The sequence below is a fragment of the Podarcis muralis genome, chromosome 1, assembly GCF_964188315.1.
Source record: "Podarcis muralis chromosome 1, rPodMur119.hap1.1, whole genome shotgun sequence".
Lineage (NCBI taxonomy): Eukaryota > Metazoa > Chordata > Lepidosauria > Squamata > Lacertidae > Podarcis > Podarcis muralis.
In genome coordinates, this window is record NC_135655.1 from 24,221,885 (window position 1) to 24,246,259 (window position 24,375).

At 42.7% G+C, this 24,375-nt stretch overlaps 1 protein-coding gene across 1 annotated transcript in view; it reads right to left on the bottom strand.

Annotated features, from left to right (window-relative positions):
• Positions 1-1,106: 1,106 nt before the first annotated feature.
• TTC8 (tetratricopeptide repeat domain 8) overlaps positions 1,107-24,375 on the bottom strand; it is a 35,123-nt gene continuing 11,854 nt past the window's right edge. The window contains exons 4-14 of the mRNA XM_028717968.2: positions 24,147-24,306; positions 23,017-23,106; positions 18,411-18,455; positions 16,507-16,592; positions 15,871-15,958; positions 13,575-13,685; positions 11,263-11,402; positions 9,597-9,771; positions 8,343-8,465; positions 4,355-4,438; positions 1,107-3,627 (exon numbers count right to left, since the gene is read on the bottom strand). Coding sequence (XP_028573801.2) covers positions 3,508-3,627; positions 4,355-4,438; positions 8,343-8,465; positions 9,597-9,771; positions 11,263-11,402; positions 13,575-13,685; positions 15,871-15,958; positions 16,507-16,592; positions 18,411-18,455; positions 23,017-23,106; positions 24,147-24,306 — 1,222 coding nt within the window. The 3' untranslated portion in view covers positions 1,107-3,507. The remainder of the gene's footprint in view (positions 3,628-4,354; positions 4,439-8,342; positions 8,466-9,596; positions 9,772-11,262; positions 11,403-13,574; positions 13,686-15,870; positions 15,959-16,506; positions 16,593-18,410; positions 18,456-23,016; positions 23,107-24,146; positions 24,307-24,375) is intronic.

Below are 24,375 nucleotides of genomic sequence, written 5' to 3' on the forward strand. Positions count from 1 at the left end.
ACTCTCCCTTGCCATTTCCTGGTTTTTATCTATCTATTCATTTATTTCCCAGCACCGCACGTATATGCAATCACACATGAATGTAAGTAGGGGGACATCTGTATTGTAAATTGCTTTGGGGATGCCTCACGGGAAGAGATCAATTAAATAATTTTATGACAATTTACTCAGCAGTAGCTTGTAAGATACAGGCGAAATACCGTTCCTCTTGAGCTACAAATTAAAATAGGAAATGTACAAAGCACTGCTGTGTTCTAGGGATACTGCAACTGTATGAAGAGGTCACATCGTCTGAACAGAATTCTCCCAGAGAGATGGATACCATTTCTGAAGCTTTGTGTTATGCCATGTCATACCAAATTAACTAAAGGCTGCTTGCTCCAGGGCCAGCCGATTCGCCTGCTTATTGGTGCTCATGCAAATTAAAGGAAACCCGAGACATCCTTCCATGACTAACTGCCTGGTATGAGGATCTGCTGTTCCTGTGGTAGTGCTGCTGTGTTCTCATTTCCACATTGGCTTTAATTAGTATGCATCCAGCTCTCTGCAAATATTGGCATCCCCTTGCTTAAGGGAAGGAAAGGGTAAAAAGAGCAAGCAGCAACTAGCTTATTAAGCAAACAAATCCAGCATGCAGCTAGCTAGCCAGACTGATTATTAGTGGCTTCAAGCTGATGTTTGTTAAAGCGCTACACAATTTAATTGACCCAACTTTGTACTTCTATATTCCAAAATGTTAATATCTATATTGGATTGAAAGGAAGCGGATTCAAGTTAGCTGACTCCTTCTCAGAGACTCGTTCCAAGATACTAATTACAATTGCAGCAAAATCACTATTTTTTTAAAATCTCTCATTTTAAAATGGTTATGCCTCTGCTTCCTCTTTATTCCCTTTTTGGGGACCCTTAAGGACAGAGATGTCATCTTTCACTTACTTCAAAAGCTAACTAGGTTCCCCTGAAAACTCAAGCCTTTCCAAATGACTATGCTTTAAATAAAGGTAATGTGTTTTGTAAAAAAAACCTTGTAAAAATTTAAGTTTGCAAACTACAAAGTTGTACATGAACTGACCGAAGGTTAAGCAGGACACAAAACAGACTCTTAATAAATTATAGACTACGCTTTATTATAAATAGTATTAAAAGTTAAATATACATAATAGCTTCACAAATGACAATTTAGGTTTAAATGCTTGAAATATAATAAATCAATGTGGAATGCAGTGAAAAATTGGAAGTAACATTAACACAGATCCATGTTTTACTGGAAAGCTGAACCTAAAAGGAATAAGAATTGCCTCTCCCCCTGAACTGGCACAGTTAAAATTGCTGCACTCCCTGCAATTAGAATGGGGCAAAATTACTTAATCAGTTGAGACAGAAGAGTGACCAACTGGATTATGGAAAGGAATGATGGGGAAAACTGGTGGCAGTCTTTTATTTACTGGCACTGGTAAAGAGATATTCTTTCATAACATACCAACCCTAGCTTGGAAGATAAGCTATATGATGAATTTCTATAGGCGGGAAGCATTACGTATATATTGGCCTACAGTTGCACATATTCTGTTGATACTTTTAAACTTTAGGTGAAAAACCAAGTACTTTTTTAAAACGAAGTCCATTTTAAAATGGCTAATGATTACTCTTCCTCATTAGTTTCCCAACTATAGACACAATATTCCATCTTAGAAGTGCTGATATTATGTAATACCTGCTCATTTTGAAGGGGCTTGTGCGGAAGAAGATTAAACTCGCAAGGTACCCTAAATTGTAGCTTGGGATACTTCTCCCAATTTATTAGTCTTACTGACTTAATCAGATGCTTCTGAAAAAGCATTTCTGAGACAAGCTTAATGGAAATAACTCTTCCAATTTTTAACAAGGAGAACAAAAAAATGACACGACATATCATAAAAAATGTTTGGCCTAGTTCAGCCTTCCCCATCCTACTGCCCTCCAGATGTTGTTGGACCAGAGCTCCCATCATCCCTGACCAATGGCCATGCTGGGTGAGGTTGATGGTAGGTTGAGTCTAGCATCTGGAAGGCAAGAGGTTGGGAAGGTTAGCCAAGCTCAATCTGATTAGACTCAATTGAAGGGACAGCTGCCTTTTGAGTTACAAGCAAAACAATACTTCTCTGAATACAATACTAGGAGACATTCCAGAAAATGCTTTTTTATACTAAAAGGAAAAACAACATCCAGCAAACGTTTGCAAGCACCAACTATCCAAAACCAGCACGGATTTATTTATTTTTTAACTGCAGTACCTTCTGACTTTTCACATCTCTTTGGTTGGAAGGAATAGCTACCTCTCCATGACCTTCTTAGTGGACATTACAGTTTAGGAAGGAGGATAAGTAATGGAGGGGAGGTACCATATTTTTTGCTCCATAAGACACACTTTTTTCCTCCTAAAAAGTAAGGGGAAATGTCTGTGCGTCTTATGGAGCCAGTGTGTGGTCGATCGCTGGCTCCCTTTCCAGCCCCACCTCCTTGCCCAGGCCTCCATTGTTGAACGTTCTGCAGGCGGAGGCTGGTTGTTTCCCCAGCGACATGTGACTGGCTGATTAGATTATCTGTCTGGAAAGAGCTCCCTTTCCTAAAGAAGCTGCAGAACTGTGAGTTGAACCCCATAAAAACAGGATATTGTTCCCTTTGCAAAGTAAGCTCAACAAATTTGAGCTCATCCTCAAAAAAGGGGGCTTTTCCCCTTTGCAAAAGAAGCTGCACAACTGTGAGCTGATCCCCCCCAAAAAAGGGGCTGTACCCTCTTTCCTACTCTAAAAACTAGGTGCGTCTTATGGAGCGTTAAATTCCGCATTTCATAGATGCCAACTGCCTGCTGTGTCTGCCTTTTCTTCTCATTGGAAAGTGTTCCACTCATGCTCAAGCAGCCTTTACACACACACACACACACACACCTCATGACTCAAAAGTCTCTTCTCTCTGGGGGAATAAAGGCAACAGCTTCTCACGTTCTTTGCTTGGGCCTTAAACCCTAATCTGATGGTTCAGGTATGACTTCAACTGCTACACTTGCTGTGTGACCTACATTGGTCCCCAAATCACCAGAAATGTGTGGAAGAGGGTGGCACGGACAGATCTTTAGAACCTGAACGCATCAATTTAGACTTAAGGGATTGGCGACCCAAGGACAAACCTTTAGTGTGCCTTATACAAATAGGTTGTTTCTTTTTTTAAAAAAGGATCATATGCTAGATCATATGCTCTGGAGCAACAACTTAAGCAACATGACAGCTCATGTTTCAGCTTGTTAACTGTTCAAAATGGTGGAGCACCACTACTATAACCGGATGGTGAATAAAAGTGGAAAACATTCCCTTGAAGGAAACAGACTAGCACTTTCTCCTTAAGGAAACAGCTCTTCCTCTAGTCTGCACAAACAATACTTCACTATAAATAACATTCTGAGGATTCAAGTATTAACTCATCTACTCTGCAAAACTGCACAAGTCAGTAGCTTTGAGGGGCAAAGGTGTTTCACCGAAGTCTGGCAAAGTGCTGTTTTAACTGTTTGATTAGTTGCTTCGTATCCACGTGCTCTGGAAAAGCTTCTTCAGACTTCTGACTGGCTGCATAACTCCTTTGGATATCTCCAGCCTGCAAAAGACACACAGGCCGAAGGACACAAACATGTCATCAACACACTTTTTTTTTTTTACTAGGTTGGTCACACCCCAGTCTCTTTAAAAATTCCAACTCCCAAGACAGAATCCTGACTTGGCTCCAGTCACTCACACCCTCATTTATTTCCATGGATTACAGTAATGCATTCAACAGGAGACTTTTCAGAATGCCAATAGTTCTTACTTGAGTCAATAGATCAGATCTCAAAACACCACTGTTTTATCTTTTATACAAAGGACGAGGAAAACGTGTAGAAACAAAATGCCCATAAAAAGCATTGATAAAAAATACTGCTGCCTTCCCCAATGCTTCTAATATTGGATATCTTTAGCATACTCAGGAATCAAAGTCTTGTGTCTCTTTTGTAGGAAATGCATACTTTTTGTGTGTTCTGCAATTTGATTTTGGGCTCAATTGGCAGTGCTTTAGAGTCCCAAACTTCCTGGGACCAATAGATCTCAAGCATATCCACACCCAACATGAGCTTGCCCAAGTACTCTGGATTAACAAAACTTTCAAACAATCTACAAAACATAAGGTACATTTAAGAAAACCACTTGTGAAACCCATCATTGGAAGTTTGAAAATGCTTCCCCAAAACTACAATTTTCATACAGAACTTCCCTTGATAACCTAGAGAAGACCGTACACTTCCTGTGCCTATTGGAGAGAGAACGAAAGCATAAAGCAATGATGTTACCTTATCAGACAGTACAGCAAAATTGAAGTGTGGCTCATACATATGAGGTGCTATCCGTGCAGCAGTCTGCAGAAACACTCTTGCCTGAAGAACAAAAAGCAGACACACAACTGACCTATAGATTTGTCTAGGGCAAAATATTCCTACTTATACACAGTTATACACAGTTGGGACAGTCAGAATATAGTGCATTTTAACTAGAGGGCTGGTGGAGTTTGGGTGGTAAAATTGTAGTTTCTTTTAATTTTGCATACTGTAGTCCTTGTGCGCAACCACCACTTTACCTGATGTTTAAATAGTTTTATTGCACACTTTATTTTCACATGAAATCATTGTATCCCAGTTTTCCCCTTGCATACTTTGTACCCTATATTTCTCAATCCCCAAGACTCTTTTCTTTATAATGTGAATTTGGTTTTCCTTTGATTTATTATGGTTTGCATCCTTCATAAACCGAAATACATTCGCTGGTCTTCTGCTGATGTAGTTTAAATACATTTTCTAAGCTGATCTCAGCGTCTCATCATATTGTGTCATAACCCTCTCATCCACAGGGGAAATGAAGGTTCCAGTTTCAGACACGGGTCCATCTAGCTCAGTTTAGGTACATGGATTGGCTGCAGGCCACGGTTTCAGACATAGGTCTTTCCAACCCTGCTTAGAGGTGCTAGGGAATGAACCGGGGACGTTCAGCATACAAAACAGTTCTCTACCACTGATCTACTGCCCATTTCTCAAGCACAGCTGCTGTAACATTCCTCAACATTAGCAACTGTCAGCGTTAGCAGGAGATATGTTATGCAATGTTATATAATTTTATAAAACATTATATGCACCCACACACATGCAGCCTACTCTGAAATTAGCATTACCCCCCAACCCTGCAAATGTGCAGTTCCCCTCCCTATCTGCTCACCCTCCAGCTTTATTCTTGCAGGATGGCGAAGGATTAGAATTGACAAATGTTCTGTCCTTTGAAGTGCTTGGACAGCAGAATTCTTATCTTAGTGTTTCCCGGAGGCTCATGGAAAAACAGACTGTCACAGGAAGACATGAAGGATGATACACTGTGCATATATGCAGCCTGACCCCCAATTCGCACAGCACTCAGTTGCCCAGCCTAAGCGGCAAAGAAATTGCCAGCATCGTGATCTGCTTCTGAGAAACCAGAAGTACAATTTATGAAAGCCACGGATCAAACAAACATGGGGTGGAATTTGGTGATGGATTTTTGTGTTTTTTAATAACTGTTCTCACAGAGCTGCTACTTCAGGATTCTAATCACATCAACTTTGGTTTCTAAGCAGCAACAGGGAAGTTAATTCAAGGTAACAGCAAGGATGTGCACTGTATGCATGTTTCCTAGAAAACACATGGCTGGAAATAACTTAGAGCAGGGCACCTAACCTTGTTTGAGCCAAGAGACACAATGACTCACAGTCAACCCTCTGAGGCCTGCATGGTAAAGTAAGCATGGCTGGGATAGAAAAGTAGGTGTGACTGATATGGAAAATGAATACCTTTAATTTTCTTTCTATCCAAGGTCAGGCTGTTCCCTTCCTTAGTCCTTTCCTCAACTCATTTGCATTTTTTTCATTTTTTCAAAAATGTTTTTTTCTTTTTTTATGGTTCCTTCAAAGTCTCTCCTCCCCTCAGCCAAAATTTCCCCAAATACTTGCCATTTGCTTACCAATGAGACTAACAGGTGATGCTGACTTCAATACTTTTATTCCCCTCGATTGTTTCTATTAACTTCACTTCTATTAATTGCTGGCTGGCTGCACTGTTTGTCCTGCTTCGATGCCTTTGGCAGCACTCGGAACGATCATTAATCATCAGCTGCTGCAGGCATCACAGTGGGAGGGATAATGCAACCAGCAGTTAATAGGAGTAAATTGAAAGGGCTTTTAAGGAGTAGCGCTATTAGGAGCACACCTAGAAGCAGCAACAGGAAATAATCGATTAGACGTCTGGGTTTTTTAAAGAAGCCCCAGGGCTTTTCTTCAGCTGGAACTCACCAGGACTCAGTTCTGGCACCTCTCAGGAGGGCGCCATTGCAATTTTAAGAGAACAAGGGAGGTGTTCATGGTGAGTTCCAGCACCTCTTTTGCTAGAAAAATAGCTCTGAGAAGCCCCAACTAAGTTAAAAAGCAGCAAAACTTATCTAAAGGCACTTGTGAAAGCCCAATGAAGGTAATTAAACATGGAAAATTGTTTTTTTTGGGGGGGAGGTCTGCAAGCCACCCCAAAATCCCTTGGCAGGCTGTTTGTATGCTGCAGTCCAGCTACCTTTGACTTAGAGGCACTCCTGATTATGAAGAAGAGGTTGTTGCTGAGTGGGGAAAGTGTGGTGATTTCTAAGCTTCAGGAGGTAAACCTCAAGCACATGAACTGCAAATGCACTGAAAGTTTCTTGAACTCAAGTGACAATGGTTTTTTTAAACAGCTTGCAACAAGCCACTTCTTCTTTCACTGTCATCATACCTTAAGCTACAAATGAAGCCTGAGAATATGGCTCTGTAAAACTGATCTTCATCTATCACTACAAGGAATGCAGGAGTACATTTGAATGTTGCCATGGCAATTGCTAGAATATTTATATAGTAGCCTCGAAAGCAACTTGCTGCTTAGAAACAGAGCTCTAAGGACTGCATGTTGTACTGTAGCTTATCTGCTGAAAATTTAAATCCCCCAAAACAAAATTTAAATCCCCCCCAATTAAGAAATTCATCAATCTTGTTCACAGTCAACCAAATGGCAAGTCGAAGGCACACTCTATTGATGACATTTTCAGAAAGGTGACTGAAGCCATTTACAGTGGTACCTCGGGTTAAGAACTTAATTCGTTCTGGAGGTCCGTTCTTAACCTGAAACTGCTCTTAACCTGAGGTACCACTTTGGCTAATGGGGCCTCCCGCTGCCGCCATGCAATTTCTGTTCCCATCCTGAAGCAAAGTTATTAACCTGAGGTATTATTTCTGGGTTAGTGCAACAATCCAATGGTGCAAGATCCCACTGCATTTCTATTGTTGCTCTCTACCAACAAATATAGTCCACTTTGAATGCTCAGTTTCAGGGTGGTGTTTATGGTCTTTTCACCTCGGTCTTCAGATCTGTTTCCTAGCTTTAGAATTCTCAATGCTGTAAATAAACCTGTGCTTGTTTCCAGCCAGGTTCTTACAATGGAACTTTTATTTTTATTTTGCATCCGTCTGTCTCAGGAAACAATGAAAGAGTGCGCCGTTGTGAGTAAAGTCAAACTGTTGGAGAGTTACAGCGCCTGCTGTGGTTGTAGAGACCAATATGGGAGAGACATGCATTATTGCAGGTGGGGCAAATGAAGCCATCGGTTTCACTGTTACAGAGGAACCATGGCATTTCTTCTTCTCTCTGTGCTCTTGCCAGCACTCATGTCTCCTCTGGTCACTGCTGTGGATAAACCACCTGTCTGTCTCTAGGCCCTGTGGTTGTCTGCAAGGGATTTCTACACAGCAGGGTTAATGTTGCCAGCCTTCATGTCGTATCTGCAGGCATCTTTGTAACACAGAATTCGTCTGCCAACAGGCCTGGTATCTGAAGCCAGTTCCCCGTAAAGCAAATCCTTGGGGATCCTGCCATCTTCCATTCTGTATACACAAACAATCCAGCGTAGATGTCACTGAGACAGAAGTGTGAACATGCTGAGCATGTGGGCTTGGGAGAGCACATATTTGTTTGAGACTCTGTCCTGCCATATGATGCCCCAAATCTTTCTGACACAGCGCATATGGAAGGCATTGAGGTGTCACTCCTGGTGGGTGTACATTGCCCGTGTCTCACTTCCTTCTTACAATGGAGATTACAGATCAGAATATGAAATTAGCAGGAAAGACATGAACTTCCAAAGCTCCAGAGACTTCTAAGCCTCTTAACCCTTCATTCATCTCAAGCAACAACTACCCTGAAACAATATGTAAGCTACTGTTTTCTTTTAGAGCAGAATACCAACCTGCTCTACGCGGCCTTTCTGCATCTCCAGCACAGCCAAGTTATTGTAAGCTTCTGCATGATCGTTGTTGTTGGCCAAGGTAAGTTTGAAGCACTGGTAAGCCAAGCTTATATCCCCTATTCCCTGAGAAGGAAAAGTCAAAAATACATATATATATATTTTAAAAGTTGCCATCGTTTTCACCCTTTAGTGTAACCAAGAAACAGAAGCAACAGTATGTATGTAGCTCAAGTCGCTTAGATCCTGGAACAGTACCCGAACCACTTTATTTTTCCTTATTTCCTTGGGAGGCCATTGATTCCTATGGATAAGATTATGCTGCACATGAGGGCAATATTAATGTGAGAAAACCTGCTCAGACACCAGTTGAGCCAGCCTCCTTCCCCCTCAGAGATCTTGCTTGGGGAGGGGGTAGTGTGTGTATACACATATGAGCTCATCCGTCACCATGCCTGCCATATTCTACTAACCATTTTGTCATGCTCTAGAAGAAGAGTAAGGATGTGATTGGACTATAACTCTCATCATCCCTGATATCAGGATTTAAACCAGGGAAATTCTGAATGCAAAGCACTTTCACTACTGCTGAGCTCTGGTCCTTGGCTACATGCAAACTCTAGGCTTACAGACAGTATGCTGCCGAATCCCACAATTGCTCCCAGCGACTGGCAGAGGGCACTGATTTATGTGTGTGGTGTGTATGCATCTCAATCAATTATTGCACATCTGTTAATACACAGAGATGTGGACAACATAAAGAGGAAGTCTTTTGAAGTTACTCTGGCATAGCATTGTACTGCATTAGGTGGATTCAGAGCCAGGCTTTAATACCAGAGCAGTTTTTAATGCTGCGATTGCAGCATAGGAAATAGTGTGCCCTTGAAAGGTGTGTGAGGGTTTTGCCACAGAGGAACAAAAGCTTGTCCAGAAATACTTTGATATGGCTTGGGCTGGGGGACTTTTAAGTGCAAAGGACAGCTTTAAGCAGCCTTCTGCAGTGCCATTATCTATTTTTGCTGCAATTCCCTCCTATTTCCTTTCCCGTCTTCCCCAACATTCACATTGATTCTGCTATGTAGAAAGCAAAAGCACTCCTCCTTGCATCCTTTTGATCTTCAAAACTAGGTCTGTATCCCTAATCCAAGCAGAAACTGGGCAGTGTTATTGACTTGCAAATAGCTTTCTAGGATGACCGTTTCATTATTTCCATACAAAAGTTTCAATGAAGTATTCTTAACTAGTACTAGCTCTTACCACAGCTACGTGTCCCAAGTTGTACCACACATCTGCAGCCTCCTCCTCGCTTTCAGCAAGAGAGAGGGCACGTTCAAAGGAGCTGAGAATCATGTCATACTGCTGGGCATAGAAACAACAGAGGCCCAGGTTGTTGAAGAGCTGGCTGTTATAAATACCCATCTGCAGGAGCCGTCTAGTTCAAGAGGGGAAAGAAATGTTTTTCTTTTGTAGTATGGATCATGAAAGCAACTTATATATTGCATGAACACTACTCACATGATTTTTAGGAAAAAATCAGAAGTACGTATAAATAGTAATTTGACCCTTTGCTGTGGCATGATTTCTTTCCACGCTATTCGGCAACATCAGAAAACCAAAACCTCACGGAAGAAACACAGCCAGTGGTTCTTCCCACACTATTGCCAACCCTCCTGAAAAAACTGCATCAGAGAAGATAGTGAGAAAGAACTGCAACATGGGACTCTTCCCAGCTGGCATGGAGTCCACCTGTACCTCTATTGACAGTGATGGGTACTGGAGCATGCCCAGATTACACACCTGCTACTTCAGAGGGAGTTCATCTCTACCCAGAAGAGGCAGCTTCCCAAATTCCCAGACAAGGAAATAGCCTATCCACAGGGCCTCTGTTTTGGTCAAGAGTCAAATTCAGCATTCACAGTAGCTTCAACACCCACTTTCTAATATAGAAACCTGGCCTTAAAATGATCGAGTGTCACTATTGTAAAATTTATATTAAAATGGCTGAAATTATTATTTGGCACTCATGTATTTCTCCCCCCCCCCCCAAAAAAAACCCCTCTTATCTCCCAAAAGCAAAACAATTTGATGGGACTTTTCTAAATACTGTTCAGCCATCATCATCTCCCATGAGGAGCACCTCTAAGTAGAACAGTCAAACAATGCAACCCCAGAAAGCACTTCTGTTGTCATAAAGTCTGGGGTTTCATCAGGTCTAAAACATTTCTAATGGCATAACCTTTCAAATACCAAATATACCTTTGCAATATCTAGAAAGTAAAGGGTAAAAAAAGCATTCCCCTTTGTTTCTGGGTTTCTGCGGAGGCTCATTCTGTCCAGCACTCAAGCACACACCTCTTTGAAATTTTATTTATTTATCATTTAAAATTATATCTCATCTTTCTGCCAAAGAGCTTTCATCAGACAACAAAGACACCCTTTGTTCTGTGGAGTCATAATTGCTACAAATGGCTCACAGAAACTGCTGGGGAAAGCCCAGAAAAGGAATTCAAGTGCATTATTTAGGCAGAAAATCTATGTTCCGGATAAGAGGAAAAACAATTTTAACATTGAGAACATTCAGAACACTTAACAGAAAAAGGAACACAAATGTTTGCCGCAGCCTTCGGGGATATGTGGTGAATTAATGGGCTGTATACTACAGGCAGGTAGAACTAATAAGAGCAGCTCAGAAATAAGGGACTAATTCTTCTAGTGAATTTTGGAGAAAAGGTTGCATAGAAACCTATTGGGGATGCTTTATACAAACAGGGCTACAGATCCTACACAGGTTCCTACTAGGGCTATCACATTAGGATTCTTGCAAAGATATCATCTAGTTGGCCATGCCCCCATCCCCAGATCTACACCAGCCATTAGTTTTCCTTTTCAGCTGACATAAGACTTGAATAAATGTACATCCTACCTGTAAAACCGCAATGCTATCTCCGGCTGGTCAGAATAAAAGTGATTACTTCCAATGCATGCAATGGCTTCCACATGGGTGTTGTCTTGTTTTAAGACATCTTTATAGCACTCTGCAGCTGCAGAAATGTTGTTCATTTCCTACAGATGGGAGCATTGACACATTATAAGAGTAACTTTGATATATACATAGAACTGTAACAGTAATATTTCAAATAATAAGCAGAGACAAAATGGAACAGAGATTATACAAGTTTTATTAGACAGTATACAGCACCCCAAGTTTATATGCCTTCTTGCAAATTGCCTCTTCTCCACCTACCTCTTTATTGCCAAAGATCAACTATACTGCAGAACGATAATTTTAAATAGCACTCCATATGTTTTCTCCAAGCCTACTCACAGTAAGTAGGCATGCTATTGGGTTTCTCTTGCTATTTATAGGCTGCAACAAGGTAAACAGTACTGCATAGTAGCATCAGTTTCCTATAGCACGGAAACACACTCTTCTGATTGACAGAGTAGGTTAGGTAAACAATCATGGACAAAAGTTTTTTTAAGGGCCACTTAAAAGCTTGGTTGTTAAAGTGTAAGGCACTGGCAAGCCTCCCTGGGGCTACAAGCCCACTTACCTTGATGTAAGTGCCATTGAACTTAATGGCACTTACTTCTGAGTAGACACATTCACATTAGAGTGGTTGATCAAAGGACAAGCTGCTCTCCCAGTCCTCTGCTATTAGAGCAATTCCACAGAAAAGGGAGAACAAAAAGCACAATGTGGAATGTTCACCATATAGTTGCCCTGAGCTTTTTCTTTTTAAAGGAAATTGTAAACAAAACAACATTTCAAATTCTTTCTGGAACAATGTTTCAGCAAATGTTAGATGGTAGTTGTTAAACAACTGTTCTCTGCATAAATATGTAATAGTGCCTAGCAAAGTGAAGACAAGGTTACACATCAGACAAAACTACAAAACTCTTGACAAATCTTGAATTCAAAAACATCTGTATCTTCCATTATAAAATTAGCATTGCAAACCCTTTAATAGCATTAACAGGCTTTCATCTTAAAAACAGGTGCATTGCATTCCACCCATCTACTGTATTTTATATTGCTGAATGATCCTCCCCCCTCTCTAACTCCTGTTATGTTACAAGTTGGCAAATAACTGTGTTTTCAAGATAGTGGCTATCTTTTTTTAGCTTACCTTGAGCTATTCTGTTTATTATGTGTGGATTGTTTATTCAGAAATAAGTCTCCAATAACTCTTTTTTTAGAATAGTAGCCTTAATTTATTTTAAACACTGAATGTTTATCTTTGGAATTTTATCTTTTGTGAACTCCTTCATTGAATGTTATATTCTGTAAGCTCCTTCAAGGATATGGGGAAAGTATTTTGTTCATATATATATAAATAAATACTGAAAAAGATACACTCTGCTGAAAGTGAAGCGAAGTGATTTACTGCAGGAATTCTTACTAGCATAAATGAATCCCCAAATGACAAATACTGATTAATTCAGTATCAGTCTATGAAAAGTCCTTCTCTCAGGTTCTTTGCCCGCTCAGACATTTGTTTCTTCTGCTTGAAGTGAACAACAAATGCTAGAGGAAGACAGAGGACTACAAGGTCAATATCAGGCAATGCCTCACTGGACTAAATGCAGATTTGCCTTTGAAGTTGTTTGAAGCTAGAAAGACAATTGCAACAGAACTCGGAATGGGTGTGCACTGAATGCAAAAAGCCCCAAGTTCAATCTATACCATCTTCCAGTCTGAAAATGTGGAGAACCACTTCTTGCCAGTGTAAAACATTTCAGAGTGAGATGGATCAATGACTGGGCTTTCTGTATCATAAAGCTTTCTATGTTCCTATATTCCAGAATAAGACTACAATAATGGGTAGGCTTAGTTCATGCTTCCCACATCAAGCACTGAATAATCTGACTTGCATTACAACATGCGGGAAATTAGTGCTGTGAATTTTTGAGGACAAAAATGGGCACGCTGAACACTTATCTTTGTTTACTAATAATAATAACAATAATAATTTATACCCCACCCATCTGGCCGGGTTTCCCCAGCAACTCTGGGCAGCTTTCAACAAAGCATTAAAACAGAATAAAACTTCAAACATTAGAAACTTCCCTAAACAGGGCTGCCTTCAGATGTCTTCTAAAAGTCAGATAGTTGTTTATTTCTTTGACATCTGATGGGAGGGCGTTCCACAGGGCGGTGCCACCACTGAGAAGGCCCTCTGCCTGGTTCCCTGTAACTTTGCTTCGTTTACAATAGAAACTTGTTTTACATACCTCGTGGATCCTGGCAATACCACAAATGAGGGAGACTTCTCCAGGAAACCGATCTAATCCTTGCTTGAAAACATTTAAAGCTGTCAGAGGCTGGTCTAAGCGGGAATACACCTGAGCAAATAAATGATGGGTGCATCTGCATCAATGGCTAGAATGATTCTAACATCTGACAAGTAGCTGTTTGTGGTATAGGTGCTACATAAAAGTCTCTGAACAAGGCAGCATCAAGGTATAATATGAAAGGGTGGGAAACTGCCTCTGCACACTTTCCAGGACTCAACTCAGTTCTATGCCAGAGAGTCATAGCTCCATTCTCAGTTAAGACCTACATAGTGGGGAAAACTCAAGGCTGCCATGAAAAACACCAAGTTTCCCTCTGCTTGGGCCCTAACAGATTTAGCTACAGGAATAGGCATATAACCTGTTATGCAGGTGAACTCAATACCCAACCAATTTCTTCAAGCTGCACAGTGTAAATACATTGTTTTGTGAGAGCAAAACCTGTTGAGGTCACGCATACCAGTGAAATAACATGATAAAATATGTACTGCTGACACGGCATACAGAAGAACAGAAAGTCAGCTGTCACTGGTGTTCTCATTAAATGAAATAGGCAATAAAGCAAGAGCACAAAGTGGTACAAACAGTACCCAACTCTTTTCGCGAGGAAACAAATTACTATGACTACAATAGCAAATCCTCCCAAATTTTGCACTGAACCACAACCGTCTCCTTTGAAAAGGCACCTTCAGCAAGAATTATGTGACTAACAGGATACAGAACAGCTTGAAAATGTGTCTTCATAAAAAGCAATAGAAATAAGAGAACACCAGGATCACTGCATTCATTTGCCAACTACTCCCTACTGTCTCTTCTATTGACAAACAGAAGTAATTGCTTCCTGGAGAGAAGGAATAAATGAGATTGGCTAGGTTCATTTTTATTAAAAGGCATGCTGGACTCTGACCATCTCAAATTGATATTGCCAATAAAGGAGGTCATTTTAAGCAGTTTAACCACAACAAGCTACTCTCAGAAACACCCATTTCTATACGTCAGTCTTATATTGCATCTAAAGCAGTCTTCACTGTAAATTTCTGTCTGTTTATAGGCTATATAAAGGTAAAGGTAAAGGTACCCCTGCCCGTACGAGCCAGTCTTGCCAGACTCTAGGGTTGTGCGCTCATCTCACTCTATAGGCCGGGAGCTAGCGCTGTCCGCAGACACTTCCGGGTCACGTGGCCAGTGTGATAAGCTGCATCTGGCGAGCCAGCGCAGCACACGGAACGCCGTTTACCTTCCCGCTGGTAAGCAGTCCCTATTTATCTACTTGCACCCGAGGGTGCTTTCGAACTGCTAGGTTGGCAGGCGCTGGGACCGAACGACGGGAGCGCACCCCGCCGCGGGGATTCGAACCGCCGACCATGCAATCGGCAAGTCCTAGGCGCTGAGGTTTTACCCACAGCGCCACCCGCGTCCCAGCTCCCAAAGGATTAATCCCAGCAATACCTGCATTAAAAAGTTTTTTAAATGTCTGCATTGTGCTTGTCTTGTTTCCTCTCAGTTCTTTAACAGCTGAACCCATTTCTCTTTCAACAGCTTTCCATAATTGCTCCCCTTGATATAAACACATTCAGCGACAGATTTACATATAAAGGAAGATTACATGGTACCTTGTTAATTCTGAAAAGCAACATATTGGGGGGAGGAGAGGAGAAAGGAGAAAGGGAGAGATGGGGGTTTCACACAGCTAGAAAAGTCTCAGTTGAAGCCACACATAACTAAGCAAGCAATTCAATTGTTCTGTCCCTTCAGTGGTGCGTACCACTACAGGTGAAAAGCCAGCTCTGCTTTTATCCACAATATTGTACATATAGCTAATTAGATATGCAGGTTTTTGCATAAATAGGGTAGGGCGGTGACAATACACGTGATGGACTAGGAAATCAGTGCAAGTTTGCTACTTGCAGCACCAAGGAGTATTACAGAAACCAGAATTGCGGTAAGAGTGATGGGTTAAGAGTTATTAAGCCTAGAGAGTTATTAAAACTAACCAAATGCATGCAGCTAAAAAGAAAGGGATCTAGAAAACTGCATTAGTAACTGGAAAACAAAGCCAATTTTATTAACAACAATAGATAAAATCCTTGACCAACCTGTAAAAAGGTTAAAATATTAATATTTTGAAAACATTCAAATTCAAGGGCTTCAGCACTGCCGTCACCGCACTTCCAGGTTACAGTTTCAAACTTTTAATCTGAAATGATTAATTTTTTCATTGTAAAGTCCAACTTACTTTTGCCAAATACAGTACTGTATCTACCATATCCTGTTGTCTCAAAGCGGATTTAAATTGTGTTTCTGCTTCACGATATAATCCTAGCCTGAGGAAAAATGCAATAAAAGGTATGACAAAACTGTAGAAACATGGCAGGGGGGAGATTACATTTTTATAAATATTCTAAATTAAAAAGCACCATCAACGTGGAAAAATATGGGGGAAATAGACATTGGAAATTAAAATTTTAGTCTTCTCCACCTCCCCTTGAAGTGATTTTGCTAAAACCCTGTCAAAAGAAGTAGATAGCCCATGGCAGGGGAACAAGAAACTCTCAGCCCATCTTTTTCTGCTTGGACTGGACTAAATAGATGGGAAAGCTGGACAGGGATAAGGGAAGGGTTGACAGGTGTGGACCAGGCCTCTGTTATGTCCTATGGCAGGGACAGCCAATGTGGTGCCCTCTAGATGTTGTTGGGATACAACTCCAATCATCTCTCATCATTTGCCAAGCTTACTGGGGCTGATGAGAACTGGAGTCCAACAATACCCATGCTGGCTATCCCTGCCGTATGGGGATCTCCCTCTGGGACATTCACTGGGTTGAGCAGACTGGACTGAGCCCCAGGTTTAAGAACGGGTGAGATGCTTTACCTGTAATAACATTTCCCAATTTGAACTTTCCACCACCAGTCCTTGAACTGAGCATGTTGCGTGGCATATGCTGCCAAATCTAAAGCCTTGAAAAACAAAACACTTGTGAGATTTAAACACACACGGATTAGTAACATGTAAAAAAATAAAAGAAAAAAGATTAAAGCAAAGAGTGCAACACAGTAGAAAAATACTGGGGTTTGACTGTTTTTAAAATGTTCTATTAGGTGAAAACCAGAAAGGAAAGTAATAACCTTATCAGTTTTAAGGACTTGCAGAATTAACAGATGTGTTTCATAAATGCATTTTAAAAACCCTCTCAAAGCCAAAAAAATGTAATTAATAGCTAAGGTGCTGCAGCACGACTCTTCCTCATCTCAAGTAGTATCTGCTTTTAATTGGATCAACACTTTCAGGGCTTGCAGATTTAATACAAAAAATGTACACATTCCCCAAAACCATACTAGCCTGCTTATAAAGCTGGAGAATGAGGGAGTAGAGTTTAGAGAGCTGTAAAAGTGGCAGTAGCAGCCAGCTAATCATTAAATTCTTCACCATTGAACAGTATTTTGAAACACTGGCTGACACACAGAGGGGAGCTGTGTCAAGCAGTCAAGCATACACAGATCTCACAATGTGCATTCTGTATATGCAATAGCATTTCCCTAATACGCTTCTGTATCATACCCAGTTTTTCAACAATCAGCAGTTTCAAGGGGGAAATCTGGGGCTGGGGGCTCTATTAAGAAGGAAATTCTTTAAAAGATTTAAGACCCTTGGTTCTTCCCAGTCTTGGTTAAACTGACATACTTGTTGGAGAAAGGGAACTTGGAATGTTTTAATTTAAATCACATATACCCCTCCTATTCCTAAGCCATTTAGATGCAGAAAAGTTCCACTCCAGAAAAACTGTCTTCATTTGGCAATGCACATGCATCAGCTCATGTGCCCATCATTCTTTATTAGACTCTTTTCCCCTCCAGCAGTTTCCTGCAAATATACACGCAAGCTTTCTTTCTTTCTTTCTTTCACTCATTCCTTCTAGCTGGAAAGACAGCTTGTAGCTTGGAGGGGAAAGGTGCTGGAGGAAACAAAGCCTCAAACAAGCAGTACATTTGTGTTGCTTGCATATGTGTAAAGCGCCTTGCCCAGAACGGGTTGTTACGGTGCATAGAACATACATGGACATATCAAAAATGAAAGCATTGTTTATCTCAACTAGAGGGAATTCTGTGGTGATTTATATGGCTAGTATACTTCTGCTCTGAAAACAATAATTTATCAAAGTATGGATGTAACTGGTGAAAAACCTGGTAAGCCACGTGATGGGAGGTGCTGGATTAAGCAACAATCTTCATACCCACGGTACTGAGAGAAAAAAGCCACTAAAGAGTGAATGTATCTAGGCCCAGGAAGCTGGGTGACCTTGGGGCCAATCATGCACTTAGCCAAACCCACCTCACAGGGTTATTGTGGGGATTGAATGAGGATGAGAACGGAAAATAACATAGTGCAACTGACTTGCGAGGTGGTGTGTTGTGCGATAAGCACACAGAGTGCAATGAGATTGAGTGTTTGGGGGGGGGGCTTGGTTAATTTCACTGTACACAGGCTGTACATTGACAATAAAGGTATTTGTTGTTGTTGTTGTTGTTGTTGTTGTTGTTAATGCCACGTTGTGCTCCTTGGAAGAAAGGTGGGATATAAATGCAATAAATAAATTTAAAACAAGCGGCCTTCTTGAGTTGTGAGTTTAGTTTATATTTTGCCTTTCCAGAAGTTGCAACTTTGCCCCACTTAAAACTCCTGTGTACCAGTTGAAGAAAATTCTACTTCTATCTCATACTCAAAAGTAACATTTCAACTGAAAAGAGCCCTTTAAGTTAGAAATAAATAAGACTTACATTCTTGACATCATTCTCATGGTGAAAAATGTATTCAAACAATGCCTGTAAGGAGAACAATTTGCAGTATTCTGTCAAATTGAAGAAAAAGAACAAAAGCTATTTGCAATTAAACAAAGCAAGCACTCAAGTTGTCCATTTAAAAGTCACAAACATATTTTATACAAACTGTTTTATGCAATAAGGAGTTTACATTGTGAAAGCCAGCACATGTCATGAAAGTATTCTTAATTTTACATCTGAACCAGGGGAGTTTTTCATTATACTGGATGACAGTGAAAGATCCCTGAACACTTCTAGAGTTTGGATTTGATATCCCGCCTTTCACTCCCCTTCAGGAGTCTCAAAGCGGCTAACAATCTCCTTTCCCTTCCTCCCCCACAACAAACACTCTGTGAGGTGAGTGGGGCTGAGAGACTTCAAAGAAGTGTGACTGGCCCAAGGTCACCCAGCAGCTGCATGTGGAAGAGCGGGGAATCGAACCCGGTTCCCCAGATTATGAGACTACCATTCTTAACCACTACACCACACTTAACCACATACAGTGGTGCCTCGCAAGACGAAATTAATTCGTTCCGCAAGTTTTTTCTTCTTGCGAGTTTTTCGTCTTGCGATGCACGGTTTCCCATAGGAATGCATTGAAAATCAATTAATGCGTTCCAAGGGAAACCGCCTTCAGACCAGGTCCGGGGACAGTCTCTCCCCCGACCTCTTCTGAAGGCTGGGGGGGGGGGGACAAGGGCTTCTGAAGGCTGGGGGGGCTGGGGGGGAACAAGGGCTTCGCTGCCGACCCCCAGCATTTTAAAATCTCACCGGGACACGGGGAGATTTTAAAATGCTGGGGGTCGGCAGCGAACGCTTCGCTGATCCTGGGACGGCAGACAGCTCTGCACCGCCATCCCGAGCGGGGCGGGACTTAGCACCCCGCTCGGGATGGTGGCGCAGATCTGCCTGCAGTCCCGGGACGGCAGACAGCTCTGCGCCGCCATCCCGAGCGGGGCGGGACTTAGCACCCCGCTCGGGATGGTGGCGCAGATCTGCCTGCAATCCCGCGACTGCAGGCAGCTTTGCGCGGCCATCGGGAGCGGGGCGGGCTTCGCCCCCGGCTCCCGATGGCCGCGCAGAGCTGCGCTGATCCCGGGACGGCAGACAGCTCTGCGCTGGCATCCAGAGCGGGGCGGGACTTAGCACCCCGCTCGGGATGGTGGCGCAGATCTGCCTGCAATCCCGCGACTGCAGGCAGCTTTGCGCGGCCATCTGGAGCGGGGCGGGCTTCGCCCCCGGCTCCCGATGGCCGCGCAGAGCTGCGCTGATCCCGGGACGGCAGACAGCTCTGCGCCGCCATCCCGAGCGGGGCGGGACTTAGCGCCCCGCTCGGGATGGCGGCACAGATCTGCCTGCAGTCCCGGGACGGCAGACAGCTCTGCGCCGCCATCCCGAGCGGGGCGGGACTTAGCACCCCGCTCGGGATGGTGGCGCAGATCTGCCTGCAGTCCCGGGACGGCAGACAGCTCTGCGCTGGCATCCAGAGCGGGGCGGGACTTAGCACCCCGCTCGGGATGGTGGCGCAGATCTGCCTGCAATCCCGCGACTGCAGGCAGCTTTGCGCGGCCATCTGGAGCGGGGCGGGCTTCGCCCCCGGCTCCCGATGGCCGCGCAGAGCTGCGCTGATCCCGGGACGGCAGACAGCTCTGCGCCGCCATCCCGAGCGGGGCGGGACTTAGCACCCCGCTCGGGATGGTGGCGCAGATCTGCCTGCAGTCCCGGGACGGCAGACAGCTCTGCGCCGCCATCCCGAGCGGGGCGGGACTTAGCGCCCCGCTCGGGATGGTGGCGCAGATCTGCCTGCAGTCCCGCGACTGCTGGCAGCTTTGCGCGACCATCTGGAGCGGGGCGGGACTTCTCTGCTGTCCCGGGGAGATTTTAAAATGCTGGGGGTCGGCAGCGAACGCTTCGCTCCCGCCCGCCAGCATTTTAAGATCGCCCGGGGCAGCGGAGAAGTCTCCGCTGTCCCGGGAAGGCAGGCGGGGGGGAGCAAAGACTTTTGCCCCCCGCCGGCCTTCAGAAGAGGTCCAGGACCTCTTCTGAAGGCCGGCTGTGGGCGAAAGTCTTTGCTCCCAACCGCCAGCAATTTAAAACAGGTCCCCGGAGATTTCCCTATGGGCTTTCGTCTTGCGAAGCAAGCCCATAGGGAAATTCGTCTTGCGAAGCGCCTCCGAAACAGAAAACCCTTTCGTCTTGCGGGTTTTCCGTCTTGCGAGGCATTCGTCTTGCGGGGTACCACTGTACACCACACACATGTACATGGGGCACGGGGTGTGTATGTGACACCAACCTCCTCCCAAATTGCGAATAATGCCCCCCTCCCTAGTACTCTTCCTAAATGTTCTCCAAAAATGGAGGCAAGGCCCCCTCTGACCATCCTGAAATATTGAGCACCATTTAAATGTGGAAGGCTTCTTTTCATCAGACTCACAGCGGTCAACGTTTCCCTTTTTTTATGGGAAATTTCCTTATTCCGAATAGGATTCCTCGCAAGAAAAGGGAAAAGTTGACAGCTATGATCAGACTGCAGGAAATATCAAAGATGGCCTCTAACCCTAGCATCCTTCTAATACCAGCATCACCTCAGGAGGTTGCTCTCCCAGGAAAAGGGATGATTTCAAGACACATGGGATGTCTTGGTTTAGTTCTTCACTTCTCCTAGTGGTGAAAGAAATGTGATAGGGACATGAGAAAGTGTGTCCCACGGCTGTTCTAGGGGAAAACCCTCTGGGAATGGGAACGATCTGAATAGACTGTAGCAGCAAGCAAATGAGTGATGACTTCCAGCTCCTTTATGACATTTCCCTCAATGCTGAGCGAGTCACTTAACCCTGCCCTGCCTTCCAGCACTTTTCAAGTTCCCAAAGGGAAAGTATGAGCAATAAAAATTTGCATGGTATCTTAAATGGGATTGAGACACATCTTGGTGGCATCAGGATGGGGAGATAATGGACAAATTTGCCTTTTTTGTTGGCTTTTAGCTTCCTCGAATATCTATTATGTAACACACATTTTAAAAAGACCTTTATTTTAATGAGCAGGGAGATAGCGCAAATGTACTACAGCTACCACCCTGAAATCAAATTGAAAAAATCCCATGCAACGAGAATTTTTAGATCAGCAGCACATATGTAAGTTTGTGCTCTGAGCCAAAGATTTGCACTGCTTTATCGTCTTGCATGTATGCTTAAAAACCCATTAGATAAGGTTATCATCATCTTTTCAACTTAGCAAGTGGCCTACTTTCATCAAATTATGGCTTTTGTAGGAAATGCCTACATTAAATGGTTAGAATGGTGTTTTCTGGCTAATGCAAGAAATAAGAGAGTATAAATATTCTTAACCATATAAATTACCTAAAACAAAATTGCACCTCATTACCGCTTACTCACATTCGGATTAGAAGTATAGGTTCTACATCTCTGAAAAATTCTTAACTATAACATCACTGTACTTTCTGGTGTAATATATAATGAAAGCATTAATTTTGTTTTCAATGGGCTATTTGTGTAAATCTGGAAGCTGCAGTCCTCCAGATGTTGTTAGACAACAGCCCCCATCAGTTCCAGACAGCACAGTCAATGGTCAGTGATCACTGGAGCTGTAGTCTCAACCTCTGGAGAACCACAAGCTCCCCAACTCTGGTATAAATTCTTAAAAGTTCTTTTCAATACCAGACTCTTCCAACAGAAGAATAGAAAGTATTCTTTTAACCCTTTATTGCCACTGTATGGCCAAGCCAAGCAAGGCTAACTATGACTGGTCTTTGGCTACTTGGTCTTCCTCTGGCGTAATATTTAACTACAACCAAGCAACCTTTAGCAGACTCTGGCACTGCATGTTCCTTTCTACCACACTCATTCTGGTTAAGCACTGGGGCCACTCAGACATTGTTTGGCATTAAGGGAATGAGCAGGAACAAGTCTCAGGTTTGCTGCTCCTTTCTCCCCTTCAGCACCAAGATGAAAAGTTTCTGACTGCAGTTTGCAGCGTATCATAGTTTACTGGCTTCAGACACAACACCATGCTATGAGAGCCCCAGGTATAGAGCGGTATGTAAATTGAATTAATAATAATGATGATGGCTGCCACAAGCCATAAATAGAAACTTCTAATTTCAAGGATGAAAGAATGACAGCCTGCTCATTTTTGTAACACCAAACTATGGTTTGATGATACGTCTGAAATGCCTCATTAATGTTGCTACTAGCGTAAACCTAGTTAAGTTCAACTAGGGTTTCTGGTCAACCAGGATTCAAAACTAGCTCAGAACCCTGGTTTAATTACTAACATTGCTACTGATGCAACTGCTTCCCTTTGAAGGTAGAAATTTGTGCTCCATTCGTGCCTGGAGAGGGCAGGCAACCCTCCAGTCTGCTTCTGACTGCTTAACCTTGTTAAATAATTGGCAATGTTATGCCTAAACAAAAAACTAATGCAGAAACAGATACCTATTTCACCCAAATCAGCAGGAAATTAGTTGCCCCTCATTCCTAAACATTTGCTTACATATGACAAGGATTTTAAAAGATATAAGACTACGTTTAAGCAAACAACGCACCTTTGCCAACTTTGGTTTCTGAGCATAATTATTTAAGTTGAGTTTAGACACGTTTATAAATGGGCCATCAGGATTTGTGAGCATAGAGGCCTGCAGGGGGAAAGATACCACAGAATTGCTTAACATGCATGTTTAAATAATCACCAGCAAAAAATACCGTCTAGCAAACCATTATCTGAAGAAACAATGCAAACTTACTACAGCAGGCAACTGAATTTGCTTGCCAAATTCTTCCCCACCCTGCCATGGATCAAATTGACATAATGTCCTCATAATGTCCTCAGGTGACTGAACTCTGACAAGTGCCAAAGGCAACCACCAAACAGCAGTTACAGCAACCTCCTGTGAAGACATACTTTTGAGTACATCTTCAAAAAAAGGCTCTCTGTAACTCACAATCAGCTGATTTTCAGTTATTGGGCACATCTTTGAAGTCAATTGTTTGAACTTTTTCCTCTCTGTACAGAAAAGCAATTCATACTCAAAGCAATAGGAAGCACTTTGAAAACAAACTGCTCTCCTGAATTATTATTTTTAATGCTCATTTGTATTCAAAGCATTCCCTTGAATGCTTTGAATACAAACGGCTTTCGGTGAGGGAAGGATGTTCCTTTAAAAATTGGCCTTTCTTTCTTTGGCCTCCTTAGAAAGCAGCTTGGGGTTTTTAGGATTGCAGGAAGCATTTTGAATCCATGACACTTCCTTCATCTCCCCTCAGCTGCACCAGGGAGTGCAAGGGAACTCCCCAGGGTAGGCAGTCCCAGCTGACTGTCAGGGTTTCAGCTGCACAGCAATCTCTTCAACCACCAACAATCAGCTGATCAAATATGATGTTCAAAGGCATCATAAAAAGCAGCTCTTATATAAAGCACATAACACTCTTATTCAACTTCTCTTACCCAAGAAAGATATGCAAATTTTCCATTACATGTGCTAATATTTTGAAAATACAGTTTTTAGATTACTATAGGAGAGATTGAAGAAAATGTAGCCAGGTAAAACACCAAGGACTAGCAAGATGAAAGTTTTCTTATTTTAATACACACATATGCACTTCAAATTCCCAAGGTCTCAAATACTGTGTGTGTTATACTTATTAATAACATGCTCAGTTCTTTCTCGTTCCTTACCGTTCCAAGCCTGACATATCGCCCTGAGGCGCTAGTCATGGGGCGGGCAGTGTGAGCGGTCCTTGGAGTCCTTATGGCCTGTTCAATTGTACCTGGCCGTCCACTCTGTGTACTGGGTCGCACAAATCCTGTAAGGGGTCTTCCTGTCTGAGTCACCGGCCTGAAATGATCCACAGATTGAAAGACACCATGTGTCTGCCTTAGCAGACATGCCACTGGTTATATCTGC